The sequence below is a fragment of the Brachyhypopomus gauderio genome, chromosome 12 (genome assembly GCF_052324685.1).
Source record: "Brachyhypopomus gauderio isolate BG-103 chromosome 12, BGAUD_0.2, whole genome shotgun sequence".
Classification (NCBI taxonomy): Eukaryota; Metazoa; Chordata; class Actinopteri; order Gymnotiformes; family Hypopomidae; genus Brachyhypopomus; species Brachyhypopomus gauderio.
Genome location: NC_135222.1, coordinates 6,759,408 through 6,774,667, shown reverse-complemented (window position 1 = coordinate 6,774,667; position 15,260 = coordinate 6,759,408). Strand labels below are relative to the sequence as shown.

Below are 15,260 nucleotides of genomic sequence, written 5' to 3'. Positions count from 1 at the left end.
CGTCCTCTTCCCATTTATCCTCTATGTTGCTTCTGCTCTGAGCTGCTTAGTTTCTCTTTGTGTGTTTTGTTAATAAAATACAGACGCTCGAGCCTTACTCCTGATCGAAAGATGCCACATTTGTGTTCTTTCACTAAAGGTCCTATATCCGAGGTGTCATTCTCCCTAGCAAAAGTGATAAGGGAAAGTGACTATAAATGTCATTCAGCTCGTCTCCCTGCTTGTAAAATGGAGCACAGTCGACCACTGAGCTTACAGTGTATCGAATTTTGGTTTGATGAATGCAGGATTGGGACAGGACCCCTGTCACCTTATTAGAGGAAGAGGGGACACGGTCAGCCCTGTGGAGGAGTCAGAGAAGAATGAAAGAAACCAGCTCTGCTCAATACCTGATCTGATGTTTGGATCATACAGAATGTATTTAGTGGTGCCCAAGAGAAAAGAAAGCCACCGAGACTCATCATCGCTGGCTCAGTAGATGGAGACATCACTGCTGTCTAAGTTAGCACTGGCTCAAGTCAAACACTGCGCAAACATGAACCTGGCAACATCATGCTATCTCCTGTAACTCGATACTTCTTACGAGAGCAAATAAAAACCAGGGTAGACCTTTGAGTAGGAAAACCCAGGCTGGATGTCAGAATGAAACAAGAGAAGCTTGGTCTGGGTCTCCAGAGTATGCTGCTTGAGAGAACAAGTTTGTTAAATTGTCATATCAGTCATCCTCTGATTATGCAAATTTAGTGTGTGTCTTTCCAAACATGGTCTCCCCAAGTACGCATTTGTAAACTACCTACTAGTTTTAATCTCTCCTTATGTATAATGAGGCATTCAAAGGTCTATTCAGGCATCGATACGAAAGTATGTGTGTGCATCCTAAGCTTGGAGGTTTTTGTACGATGTGCTTCTGTCTGTGTAGAAGGAAGTGATCCCTATTAACCTTCAATTAAACCCCCTCTGACACAATTTCACCCATTCTCTCTTGCAACACAGCGAACAGCTTAAAGCAGTAATCCGGACATGATCCTGATGTGCAGCAACGTCTTCGCAGTGTAATGGCGGCTGAGCAAAAAAAAAAAAGAAAGAAAGAAAGAAAGAAAGAAAAAGACAATTAATAGAAGATTTCTAAGAAGATGGACTTGCTACATGGCCGAAGTAAGATGAGGTGGCAGTCTGCTCTCTGAATGAGAGGCCTTCGACAGTGTGGCAGATTAATCCCACCGAGAGGACGAGACCGTTTGGCTCAGAGGAGCGCAGATCGAAGAACCGGCGCTCCAGAGATGGAGGTCGTGACCCGAACAGGAGAGGCACCTCGTAACAGGAGGTGCACCTCGTAACAGGAGGTGCACCTCGTAACAGGAGGTGCACCTCGTAACAGGAGGCTCCATACATCTCCATACGTCACTGGCATGTTACGCCAACACTCTCCATCCAGTCTCAGGCTTTCTCAGCGCACCTATGCCCTGACAGCTGCTTTCATTAACCGCAAAGGAGGAGGTCGGTTTTGGGATGTAATGCGCATGCATTAAGAATCAGAAGAAGCAGGAGAAGGTGACCGGGTGACAGGGCACGCACGCGCCGTGCACGCCCACTCACGACAGTGAGAAAGGGGTTCCTGACCTCCCCGAGGCTTGTTTACTTGTTTACTTGAAGGCGATTGGCCACTGCCCAAATCCATACAACATCTAATGCGACACAATGCATGCTGACCAAAGTGTCTCCCTTGATGCATTAACTTCCTGTCACAGCCTTGCGGCTTTTTCCTCAGGCCTTTTACCAGAAGAGAGTTTGAGGAAAAGGTGCCGTATTTCTGCTGCTCCGATGAATGTATTCCACTGGACTAAGACTGATGACGTTCCTTGGATATGCTGAAGGCACTTCTCCAACTTAGGAGATAGAACTCCAGGGGATAAGCACTGTACCCACTCAGACGTTGGTGTTAACCTTCCACATCCTCTCATTCTTGGTGGCCATTGCTTCTTGAACGTATGTATGGATGTTTCGTGTCTCAACCTGGACAGTTGGTCTTCCACTCTTGTAGGCCCCTGCCTTCCACACCCAGCTGGTATAAAGCCTTTGGATGTTGGGTCATTGGTTGAGTGTCCTGTTCATCCTGTGCCCTGTCCAGAGTCTTCTGGGTCTTAGTGTCTGCAGCTTTCACATCCTCTCTTTTCCAGCAGATTTTGCCCACTGGGCATCTGGCAAGGCATATGTGTTTATAGCTCTGATCTTATTGTTCCACTGAATCTTGTGGACCCTATGAAAGTGTGTGGGTGGAGGATGCAGGTGGATTGTGTAGCGTAGCGGTGTTGATAGTGTAGTGATTAAGACAAATGACCTGCACACAGAAGTCTGAAATTTGATACCTGGGTCAGGCAAAATCAATACTGACATCAAAGAGAGTCCTTGCGAAAGACTCTTAATGCTTCAATTTGTTTGTGAAACACGAGAGCACAAACAATAAGGTTTGAGCAGACACGAATGTGGCCCAGATCAACAAGACCTGAGGGTAGACAGGCAACTGGAACAGGCTGGTGGGGAGTACCACGTCACAGTGGCACCACTCTTATGAGCACTGGTTGTTATCTGCAAAGAAATGCTCTAAATGCAAATGTTTTTATTTGGATTTTAAGTTTACAGAACAAAACATAAATTTTCCTCAACCATATACATAGCAGGGAAACTGATCTATTTGCGGCAGTCTCTTAATTTTTTCCAGAGCTGTATAATTCCTTCCCTCTAATAACTCTGTATTATTTTGTATTTTAATTACGAAGTATTTTGAAGTACTTTCCATCCCCAAATGTCGTTACCAGCGTAGTTCATTTTAAGAACTGAAACATGTTTCGCATAAATTAGATACACTAAATGGTATTATTGCATTTTATTTCTTGGCTCTTTAAGTTCTCTCAAATAAATAACCGTAAAAGCTGTAATAGATTTCATTTTTAAAAAGGCAGTGCACATGTTTTCAATTTTGAGAGGATCAATCTTGAAGCTCAGCATCTCTCCGCCATGCACTCAATAAGATGGAAGAGAAGGAGTTATTCAGTCTGCCGCTTCATACCTGCATGTCTCCACAGTCTCGTTGGGGAAGCTGTGTATCACCAGCACTCTGAGCAGCTGCGAAAAGCAGCCAGCCTTTAAAGCCCTGCCATGTTCAGTATTTTGGTAGACTTTCCTCCTGAAACTAAGTGAACTGCATTTGGTTGCATGCAACGGTAAACACTTCTTCATCACACCGCGTACAATCCTAATGTCTGAGCTCCTCTACACAGGAAAGAGAGACGGTACAACTGCGGTCGCAGAACCCGTCCATGGGAAATGGGTGGAGGAACAAGTTTTAAGAGCATGCACACTATGTTGGAAGAAGATGACTAAAGGTTATAATCACCTAGAAATCTGTGGTTATAGAAATTAGTGTCTGGAAATGTTGCTCAATCTTAGAGCCTTAATGAAAAATTCCTCTTACCTACTTTACCTTCATACTTTCATGGCTTCCGTGAACTCACTTAGTGTGCAATCGTACTAAGAATTTCCACACATCTTCCCAATGAAGCAATATAACAGCTATGCTAATTAAGTGCTACATCCGGGATCAATAAAATGACAAATAGGAACCTTGATCTTGGGAGGGATCCTGGACCTTTCATTGTAATGACAGAAAACTTTAAAGATTCATTCATAACTAAAAAGACGTGGCATCCTTAAGAATGTAGTGGGTGAGAGGTCCGATCAATATGACCAGGTTGCTGATGTCGCAGTGTTTTTGGCTAATGGCGAATCACTTCTGTAATGCCAAGAATGTGACAGATTCTCAAAGAACATTTATTTTTATTTTTTGCAAAAATGTCAGCAGTTAGTTTTTAAAGTGTCCCACTGATACAGTTAGTGCTTTTAGGTCCCTACACTACAACTTCCCTAGAAAAGGTATATCAATTTAGAATATTACACAGGACGCAGCACTGCAGTGCATGGGCTTTGCTTACATTGTCTCCCCCATGGGAGCCTTTCTGTCTTTCATCTCCATTAGCTAAAGTCAAGCTATTTAAGCAGCATATGTTCTCGGGGAAGATAGTGCCATCACCACCACCATCGCACTGAGTCATCCGTGCGGCTCTTGTACACACTGTGTGCACAAGCGCAGCACCAACGAGGCCGGGATGCACACAGTAAGCGCTCGCACACATCAGGGACAGATATCGCTCTGTGAAACCTCCAGCCCGGGAGGCAATTTGGACTATCGCTCCCACACACCTGTGCGCCATTACAACTTATCTTCCACTGGTTTCTCCAACCTCACTTTCTGGGGCTCCTTCAATTTTATACTTATTATGGGTTTGTTGGTCACCACGACCATCCTCCGCCCAATAAGCAAGCGTCACAGAGCCGGATGGTCGGCCCTCTGTGTGTTGGTGCGAGATTACAGCACGGGGCGGCTTGTGGGGAACCGGGGGAGCACGCGGGGCGCGTCAAGGTCAGTTTTCATAGCTCACTGGTGTCGTTTGTGCCTGCCTGGTCGTGTCAGAGCCCGTAACGAATCGCTCCTCTATTGTTTGCAGTCATTTCACACTGGCTTTAACAGTGCACTCCACACACCTGCGGCTGGAGCTTAGGGGGGGGGGGGGGGGGGGGGGGGGGGGTTCAGGCCGGCTCAGTCTAAACGCAGACGTTATCCACAAAGCTTTGTTTGACTGCTCAGCAATTAGATTACAGAGCGGTCAAACACCATGACAGAAGGACATGCTTGCCATGACACCATGACAGACGTATGTGTTTGCACATGGGCCGAGCCTGGGGTGAGTCTAGGTGACATTGTGACCGTTTGACCAGAAATGTCAGATTCAATATATGAAGATTTGCCTTTAAAATGCTTTAATCATTGAACATCTGCATCGTACTTTGTCGTTATATAAAGTTCTCAATGCAGAGTATAAATCTTGGTACATCTTCCCACAATAACATTATGCAATATCATAAAAACAACAATATAGACTATCAAAGGAAACACGATTACATTCGCCAACATTTCCACATCTAATATTTCTAATTAAATTTTGCTCAAAGAAATAAGCTCGAAAACAGATCCGGCCTAAATAAACAAGCTAAAAAACTTTATCATTCAACCATTTTTTGCTAGTTACTGTCATCTCAGCCAAACAGTCTCTCTCTCTCTTGTTCTCTCTCCCCCACCCAAACCAACAGCTAAAGGCAATTCCAAGGGGTGGAGTAACATAGACGGATGCCTATAGGAGTAATATTAAAGTTCACTCATTCAGAACAGCTGCGGACAGAGCCATCCTGTTTCAGCACATCCCACCATCTCTTCTCTCTGCTTCATTCGCATATACCCTTGAGACAATGTTCTCAATACTAGCTTTTTGATTCTTAAAAGAAAAGCTCTTTTTTTTATTTTTTACATATTTTGCAGCCTTATATGCATGCTCTAGAAGTAGAATTATGCTTGACCATGAAGAAACTACAGTAACATACTCAGAAATAAATCATTGTGCCAACATTGTGCTCTCTTCACCATGTCAGAGAATATTAAGAGATAATTGGCTTCCACAGTGTTGATTAAATTCATTGATTTTTGTTCTGCACCTTGACGCATTCCTTTATGTGCCATAAATGGCCCATCTGACAAAAACTGGTAGACCCTCCCATTGACAGGAGTCTTTTGCAGGACTTGAGGTCCTGGAAAACCCCAGCACCACACTGCTTTGTGGTTGAAACTCAAGAGGGGCTTGTTAATTGGCCCCTGTGTTCGGAGCAGGGAGACCCCGATCCTGTGACATGGGCTACTGCTGAGCTACTCAGAGGCCAGGACCTGAAAAACCCAGATCATAGAAATAGGTCAAAAGTCATAGGAGTCCTGGAAAGACCCAAATCTGCGTTCCTTCGGCATGTTGCTGCTTTGTGTTTTTACTCTTTAATAATCCAGCCTCATGCATGCATTTTATTCTGCTTCATCATAATTTAAGGCAGAATATATTATTCGGATACCAACCTCATCGTTTGATATGATCCATATCTCTGCGACCATAGCCAACGGCACTCGACGCAGACACTACTCCTGAAATCCTCTGCCATAGCGTGCTGTATTGCAAATTGTAGGTTAGCAGCTTTTATTCCCCTCACAGTAGAGGTAGCATGAGCCTAGAGTACAGCAATGCCCACTAGTGCAATGTTCAGCTCTACGGGGCTCTTTCCCTCTGACCACTGTCCCCTTATGATTTATGGTGGGACCTTAAGTCTGCTGTGTCAGGGTGATTTGCACATTCACACATGCACTTGGGTTCAGGAAACAGGATTTTTTTTGTTTGTTTTTCTCTTTTATTGTCAAGCCCCATATGCACAAAGCATCTGTGTATCATTAATATTTCTATAAGTAACATTGCGTTTTTTTTGCTACAAAAAAGAAATAAATGTGTTATGTGTTATATTTATATATATATTCAAATGTCATTTTGGAAAATAGGCCCTACAGACTAATTTACAAACTGAAGGATCTCTTTTGGTAGTGTATTGTCTCATTAGTAATGTCTCCTTTGGTGGTGTATTGTCTCATTAGTAATGTCTCATTGAGTGCTCTCCTATTAGTAATGTCTCATTTGCAAATATGATTATCATCTAGTTTATGTCCAAGAAGTTTTCCTTTTCAGTCTTATTAAACTTTTTACTTACATATACATATTTACTTCATTTATCTATTATTTATTAATTGTACAAATTTCACAAAAATATTCTATGTAAAATGTTTTAAATGTCATGACTAGCTCTCCAACATTGTCTCCTTTAACATTCAAAAAGGACAAACCCATTGTTGACGGCACACGAAGGGCTTACACATCGTCTTAATTAATGTGATTTCCCTGTATCACAAGCAGCATTTTGGAAAAAAAAACCTTAAATCAGCAGTTAAGCATTCTTTGAAACCAGCAATGGTTTATCAAATGGAAGCTTGTTTGAACTGTGACCTTCACAATGTATAGGTTAACCTTCCTGTTAATAGCAATTCATCATTTAAAACAAAGTGCCCAGTCACATTAGTGTTTTAAATACAAAGCATGTTGGAATACAGAAACGGTACACATTGCTTATATCCTCAAACACACCACCAAGCATCTTCACACAGTCATTGCATGCTTGTGCTACACACACCATTGGCCAGTGAGATCTTTAATAACAAATGTGGTCTAGAATCAAAACACTGAAAGACTATCTTCAAACTGCCGCGGTGTGTGTGCACCGAGGCAGAAGTCTGGGTTCTATGCACATCAACTACGACCCACTCCACTGCAGTGTTTTCCACACTTCACATTTTCTGTTTTTGCCTGCGTAACGGGCTACAGCAGGAGTGAGCAGGGCTTTTATACTGATTAGCAGATTGCTGGAGAGGTCTACAGCCTGCAAAGCTTTTGTCAGTCAATGATCTTCACTGGAGCAGTACCATGACAGCATTTCGGCTACCACACACTCCAAGACCCATTCGGAAGCTCGGAGTCAGATTCATTCAGTATTTTTAAGCAGTTGTCTATTCCAGGATTGTTGATCCAACACTGCATGATCTTGGCACCATCTGCACTGAGATCCAAAGTGGTGATAAGGATTAATATGATAAACCATAATAAGGTGCAGAGCATTTCTGTTAAGTGGTGTGATATTTCCACAGTGAATTAAGAAACCGTCCAAAGTGATTTTAATGAGTGGATATTAAACAAGACAAATGTGTACGCTTTCCCTTGCTTGCCGTAAGATTTACAGTGTGTGATTTTCTCCCCCTTTTAATTTCTTAAAGTACCTTGTGATGTAAGCGGGTTTCTGTGGTGCTGCATGCCAGGTACTGCAGTACACAGAGGCTGTCCAGAGAGCATCCATCACAGCCACATAAGAGGAGTGCAGAAGTGAACTCCATCAAAACAGAGATCAAGACCTGTAGTCCACTGGGTTAATAGTAGGGAAGATCAACTAAAGGTCATTGTAATGCAGGAGCCTAACACTGACCTGGAGAACCCATTCAAGATCTAAGGTCAGATCACCTTTAAATGTGAAACACATTAAGCAAAGCCCATACAAGGTTTACACTGCATAAATGCAAAGATTTGATTGCAACTGCAAAAATTTTTGTTGTTGTTAAAAAACGATTTAAAGACGCATTACAGTGCAGCATACAGCAGACTTAGTAGATCTAAAGCATCTTCATATTTCATGGCAGAAAACCGCGCATAGCTTTTGTTTTGAAATTAGTGGCTACATCCTTCCTAAACCGATAACCTTTTTATCCACGAACATAAGTAATAAATAGCACCTTTATCAGCACCTTTATCAGTTCCATCTTGCTATTAAACCCATCTCTCTCAGAACTACGCACATTGAGTATCTCAACCATAAAATTCTTACCAGTGTCTCAATTGGACAGCATGCAATAAGAATAGGCTATACAGTAATCACATTAATTAGCCAATTACAGGATTGCTGATAAGAGTAAATGGAGAAAGACGTGCTTGGCAACAGTTGGATACAACTGGGTGCGCAGACACTCCTGTGTTTCAGCCTACCAACAGATTTACCTGTCAAATCTTGTAGCCTGTAACGTTTGGAAAGATTTCTGTTGACAACCCGATTATTTCAGATCACGTGAATAAATACTCTATTTTTAGCAAAGCTTTGCGCGTCAAAGTTCAATCTCTACGCGTTTAAACTGACAAAACAGATACAAACCGTGGCAATAAAGAAAAGTTGTAAAACATTTTACCTGAGTTTTGAGAGGCTCTCCGTGCTCAATAATACTTATGAAAGGAATTTCCAAAAAAGAGGACATAAATTCCACTTGGACTATTTCTTCGTGGGTTTGGGGGAACGCGAGGACAGCCGAAACCCCCCGGACGACTATGGACTGACAGAGACACCTGAAGAGAGACTCGGGGTCCCCGTTCGGGGGCTGGTGAGGCACCACTTCCAGGCTCAAGTTGTAGGGAAGAAAGTTGTTCCCAGTTTGGGCGATAGCGCTGAGGGCGCGGCTGAGGGCAGCCTGCACCCTGATGGGCTGATGGGAAGGCAGGAGGACACCGAAGCGCACCGTGCGTCCTATCTGAGCGAGGATGTGGCACGGCTGGGGATGGAAGTGGCCAGGGTCGATGAGGGAATGGAGAACGACTTGGAATCCGAAGTAAAAGTATGCCAAGAACCTGGAGAAGATTAAATTCATCCTGCTTCGCTCTCAAACGGAATGAGGCATCATCAGAAGAGAGCATTGCTTGTCCTATTTTTTCTGTCCTCTTTGTTTGCTTTAATGTCCTTTATTCCTTTTTGGCTAGGAATGGTATGAGCAGTGATCTATGGAGTTACAGAGCGAATGTGTGATGCTGCTCAGGAAGGGAGGGGGCGCGCCAAAGGCGGAGAAGCCACTCCAGTGTCATTCTGTTAACACTAAGCCATCGATAGCAGAGAACGGCGTAGAGAATACAACGAAAAAAAAAAAACGATTGCTCAGTAATATGCTTTTTTATTTTATGTTTTTTCGCAAGCAATGTTTATATTATTTCTAATAAAGACATTTTGATAGTTAGCCAGATAACTGGTAACCTGCAGTGGACTTACAACGGCTTAAAAACATATTTAAGAGGGCAAAAACGAGAAAAGACAAAAAAAAAATAATACTACTACCCATGACACGATTAATAAGACTATTAATTTTCTATACATTTTCTATTCACTATAAATAATTGAGGTGCCAACTGCAATTGTTTAATTGGAATAATCAAAATACTGGAAATGAAGCAAAAAAAAAAAAAAAAACTGGTGCAGGCTTCAGTAAGTGTCTCCTTTGGTTTGGAGTTAAGACATTGACCTTGGTAATTATCCAGCATAACCAAGCTGCATCTGGTAAAATATGATGACAAATGACAGAACAGCTGTTTCATCATATCTGAATGATACCGCATTTGCTTGAATTATACAGTAAAGTGAAATCATACTGCACCCCAAAAGCAAAATGCTTGCGAAATGGGTAACTCTCCAAAGTGACATTGCACGACCACGCAACCATTAAATCTCGTTTGTCCAATCGGTGCTACCTTTGTTGAATGGCTAATGGACTCATTTTGTACGATCTCCCACCTGGTGCTGTTGAAGGAGTAGACAAACGCTCGGCCTCATTAGGGAAGCCCCTGTCACCGCTGTCAGTGCGCGTCTGCCCCTCCTCAGCTCACCTCCCTCAAGCCAATTTTCTGGAGACATTATCGATTAGCGTGAACTATCAGCTGATGTGATCTACCTTCAAGCTTGTTAATGCCAAACACCAACAGAGCCAAAATATTGAGAGGCACTCGTTCTGAGTTCGAAAACAAACCAAGTTGTGTCCCTAGTATACTTCTCGAAATAAAGTTCAATGTCTTTATAATGAAATCTATAAGCCAACAAATAAATTAAAGAACGTTTCCTAACAGCAGTACATCTGTGAAAACGGTTAGTTTTCCTCTTGTTTTAAACTACTGCACCCCCACCCTCCAAAGATGTATGAAGTTAATATGAGGATCAGTAGTGTCACAAAAGATCAGATGAAACACATTAAAAAACATGTAAGGTCAGGTAATCATTGCAGGTTCACATAAATAATGCAGTCAACGAACTTCTACGCTTGAATGCTAATGAGGATCCATGTAGATTTTGAATGTGAACTGAAATCCACTGTAACTTGAAACTAAACTCTTATCAACCTGCTTCAAGAGTGTCAAGTCGGTGCTTACTGTGACTGAAATTATTCTGATAGAACATTCTGGTGAAACGAAGTCTAGCCACTTTGGGATCTAAATGTGGCCAATCACTTTCTTGGAATAACTTCTCTTTCACATCTTCTGCCATCAGTTACTTTCAGAACATGGAGGCGTGGCACACCTCTGAGCCGGTTAATGTCACAGTGATGGATGAAGATTCCCCGACGTTCTGCACCACCATATGAGTGCGAGATGTAAGAGTAAGTGCATTTGAGTGCTCTGTTGCTGCCAGGTATGTCATTGCATCTGTGGAAGAAACACCTACCGTTATAGAAAGGTAGAAACCCCAATGTGCCAAATGACCGCAGTCCAGGAATTCATAGACTCTGGCCAACCAACACTGATAAATGGCCGAAGGGGAAAAGTACCACCCATTCTGAAGCTTCAGCAGTGGTGTGGAAGGGTCACGGAGATGTGCTGATGGTGTACAAAACCTCATTACAGAGAAAGGGAGCATGTAAGCTAGGAAGGAGGAGTTTTACAAGGTCTTTCTCTCAAACTTCATATGCTGGGTCAGGCTAGATTTTCTTTTTCCTTTTCTCCATTGTTTTTTTTTAAAGAAATTGGTCATTTTTGTTCCACAACCGTGTCCCATTACTTCTGTCTTCTCAGGGTAGTATTATTTAATTCATCCTTTCTCATATACCCCAAAATTTCATTCATGATTCTGCACATCTGTCAATAGCTTTTGCTCCTAATAAACCATCTGCCAAACCTAAAGTTTCGCGAGTCAGGCAAGGAAACGGAATATTCCACAAAGCGCAAATTGGATCAATAACAACCTCGGCATTCCACGAGCTTCCAGACTCTTTTCCAGTATGGGATATACATTATTACGGAACAGTTCCATATTACGGAATGAGAGGTGCTCCAGTTCCCCATCAGGGGTGCCAAAGAACATGCTCCCAGAAGCTTTAAATCCTGCAATACAATCCCAAACTAATCCCAAGCAGCCTTCATCCTGAACTCACTCTGACTGCAAAATATCTGTACACAAAAGGCTGGGACTTTTGTCTGTGACGCTTGTATTCAAAGTCATCAGACCATTCAGACTCTCCTGAAGCCATTATTAAATCAGCGATGGCTCCACTGGTCCACAGAAAGCCACTACACACAGAGGAATTAAGGAGGTGTTGACGTTCCCTAGCAGTCATGGTGGGGCTGCTTTGTCAGTTAGGATCCTAAAAGTAAGAACTGCCAGTCAGGATAATAGAGAATTTTCCAGAAGACTGTGATGTTCAAAAGGGTGAAAAAAAAACAGGGGTGAACAGGGTTGTCACAGACGCACAAAGATTTCTATTAATCCAGCACTCCCTTTTAATTCAGTTATTCCTGTGTCTGAGAATAAGAATACTCACATATGCTGTGTATGTGGAATTTCCATAATAACAGTTCAAGACTTTGTCTGTTTCTCTATACTTTTCCGATTCTGTCCTCTCACATATGAACAGAGCCATCGGCTGTAATCTGGGCCGTGTGCCGGAGCACTGTGACGTGGGCTTTGGTGCTGCCCGTCTCCCTCACCCCTGCCTCATTAGAGGGGATCGTCCAGGACAGGCGCGGCCCTCTTGTGCTCAAAAAACCAGGAGCAAGTCCGCCGAGGTCGGTCCCGGCTGACGGCCACGGGCGAGCCCAAACAACCCACGATGGGAAGCAGCACAGTGTGCTCTGCAGTCTAGATGCACAACCAGGTACAAGAACTTGATGGGGACCTAAAACTTTGCAAAAACTGCACAACATTTGTATTCTCCCCATTCTAGTATCGTTATCTCATTTCGTTTAGTCCCTCGCCACTTCAAATGTGATGTCAATGTCTCACACAAAAGACCATGGTGTGTTGTCTTCATCTCATTCTTAGATACATAGATATCATCACTCCCTAATGTATTCCCTTTACTTTTGTGTCAACACAGTCAAGTCCAGATAGCACCTTTATCAGTTCCATCTTGCTATTAAACCCATCTCTCTCAGAACTACGCACATTGAGTATCTCAACCAGTGTCAACACTATATACTTTGGGTGGGGTACTTTTCAAACATACTGGTAGACAGAGGAAACCACCATTGATAGCCTAGCGATAAACAAAGCACCAAGTCTGTGCTCTGACATCAGCAGCCCTGAAGACACGGCGCTGATTGATCTGCGGCTGTGGAGGGATCACCACGGGCATGCTGCTGTACGTTTTCACACCGGTCCATTTGGAGATTGCTCTGGGCTGATTTCACTAGGCTGCTTTGTAAGGGGATCAGGGATCAGCTCACTGTTCAGAACCGGTGCAGGACCTCCAGCATTGCGAGACCTCTCAAGGCTTGAAATCCTGATGACATGAGCCCTTATGCAGTAGGAGACCTCATGACCATGCCCTTCGACTCCGAAGAACATCCTCTTTTTGTCATTAGTCCTTACTGCCTAATCTCTCTGTCCATTTTATTAGATAATTTATAAAATCTTATAGGTGCACATCTTAGATGATAGTCGTCCGTGGCCATTTATAATTTTATAACCTCTAATTCTTCATTAATGGTCAGTTCACTACAGTATATCATGTGAGCATTGACCCACTAAGTCCACATGGCAACAGTTTGTAATAGGTCAGCTACAAGTCTCCCTCTAACACAGATGAGCCTAATGATGTGCACTGTGAGTACTGTGGCAGGGAAGGGTTTCTATTAAAGCGGCTGGTAAGTGTGCCAACCATATGCGCTGGGGAAGTTTACTTCAGTGCAAATATAAATCTTTTATTTTTATAAGATCAGATTAAGGTAGCAAACCATGTTGAGGTTCAGTGGAGTCCCGAGTTACGCTGCGATGCGGTTTAACGCGTGACGTCCCATGGAAAACAAACCAAAACAACTGCATTAAGCCAGCGGCAGTGGCACCAGAGATGGAGAAATTCAGAAACGGAGGTTTTCCACTCTCATCCGAGCGAGAGAGGCTATCGGAGACGGTGAGGACAAAACCCGTTCATTACGCAATCATACTTCAGTGATTTTCTTAACCAAGCGTAAAACAGCAGGGACCTGCGTGGTGTGAAACGACGTTCCTGCTGCTTACGGAGGTCTGTACCGCTGGAGCAGAACTTCCTCTTATGGCCCCTGAGGACTCTTGCAGCAGAAATTACATGTCCATTTTATTATGAAGACTTTGACCTATTTACTCCTGAATGAAGTGCTTTATAATGGCTCTATCCAGCACTGACCCAACTTCACAAAAGCTATGCCTGGATCAAGACTAACGCCTGGATTTCAGGTGGCTGAATCTTTGTCCGTCATGAAATTCCCCCCGCTCTGTGGACATATGCGATATAAGATGCATACACGACACGTGTGATGACAACAGACAGCTGAGAGCGAACGAGCTCCATGCCGTATGTTCTGAAACGCACCTCCCTTTTTTCAGATCAGGGGAACAGCAGAAGTGCGAGAGAGCAAGTCCGATGCAAGAGTGACGAAGGGGGTTCTGGCGCAACGGTTTGGCGGTCGCAATCGATTTCTCAGCCTTCGAATGCGATCTCACCTGGACACACCCCCCTGCCTCCCTTGACTGATACAAGTGAATGAGTTTCCACTACTGCCACTGCAATAGGAGGGGGACTGGGATTAAATGAAGGTAAATAAAGGTGGCAGATCTTCTCATTGCTGGCCAAGGCAGGGCCAAATCTCAGTTTCATTAACTGTTTTAGCTGCAAGACATTTACTCCCATTTTTTTAGGTGATTTATTAGAGACACTTGCAATTTAACTCCACAAAGGGCAGAGTTAAGGCTGTATTGATTTACTGTAAGCACTCTCAAGGACAATTCAGAACAAAATATTGTTTGCTTAAGCAAAACCCATGGCATCCACCATAAGACCATATTCTTTCATTTGAAACTATTTATTAGAGGTGGACCAATCATTTACATGCCATTTCCCTTTACAAACAGCTTCCATTTTTTAAACAATCTACAGTAGCTCTGATGCCCAGCGGAGGAAGACTGCACCAGGTGATCAGTTCGGTGTATGCAGTAAATAGAAAGTGCAGAGCCCAAAGGATAAAACCCTTCCAAACCTGGTAAAACCTTAGAATAATGCTGCGTGAACAAGACATTCACAAACAATTTACACCCCTGCAATACCACTACTGGCTCTATATGTGATCAATTATCCATGTTCTCAGGAAACAACTTGATTTGGTAACTTCACAGATCCCTCCGTCAGACAGCTCCGCTTCCTGTGGTATTCTGTGATTGCGAAGTGCAGCTGGTTCCAGCAGGACCGGGGTGTTCTGCCGCACCGCTGCAGAACCGGAATCAGCGATCCACATTTTTCTTCTGGCTTCTGAATGTCTGCAGGCCACCATGAAGCACCAGCACATGGCCAGCTCAGAGCACAAAGCTCCCCGGTAACCTTGTTAGAGTATCCAGATAAAAGAGTTTTAAGAGCTTCAAAATAAATGTTTTATCATTTTTTCTGTTTTAACGAAAACGGCAAAAGAAAAAAA

At 43.2% G+C, this 15,260-nt stretch overlaps 1 protein-coding gene and 1 long non-coding RNA gene across 2 annotated transcripts in view; one reads left to right on the top strand and one right to left on the bottom strand.

Annotated features, from left to right (window-relative positions):
• Window positions 1–9,414, bottom strand: part of grin3bb (glutamate receptor, ionotropic, N-methyl-D-aspartate 3Bb) — a 34,772-nt gene extending 25,358 nt beyond the window's left edge. The window contains exon 1 of the mRNA XM_077024743.1: window positions 8,759–9,414. Within this exon, the coding sequence (XP_076880858.1) occupies window positions 8,759–9,211 (453 nt within the window). The 5' untranslated portion in view covers window positions 9,212–9,414. The remainder of the gene's footprint in view (window positions 1–8,758) is intronic.
• Window positions 9,415–10,607: 1,193 nt separating this feature from the next.
• Window positions 10,608–14,267, top strand: LOC143528830 (uncharacterized). The gene is made up of 3 exons (XR_013134531.1): window positions 10,608–10,978; window positions 12,230–12,469; window positions 14,179–14,267. It is a non-coding gene; the product is annotated as an uncharacterized LOC143528830 (long non-coding RNA).
• Window positions 14,268–15,260: the final 993 nt, after the last annotated feature.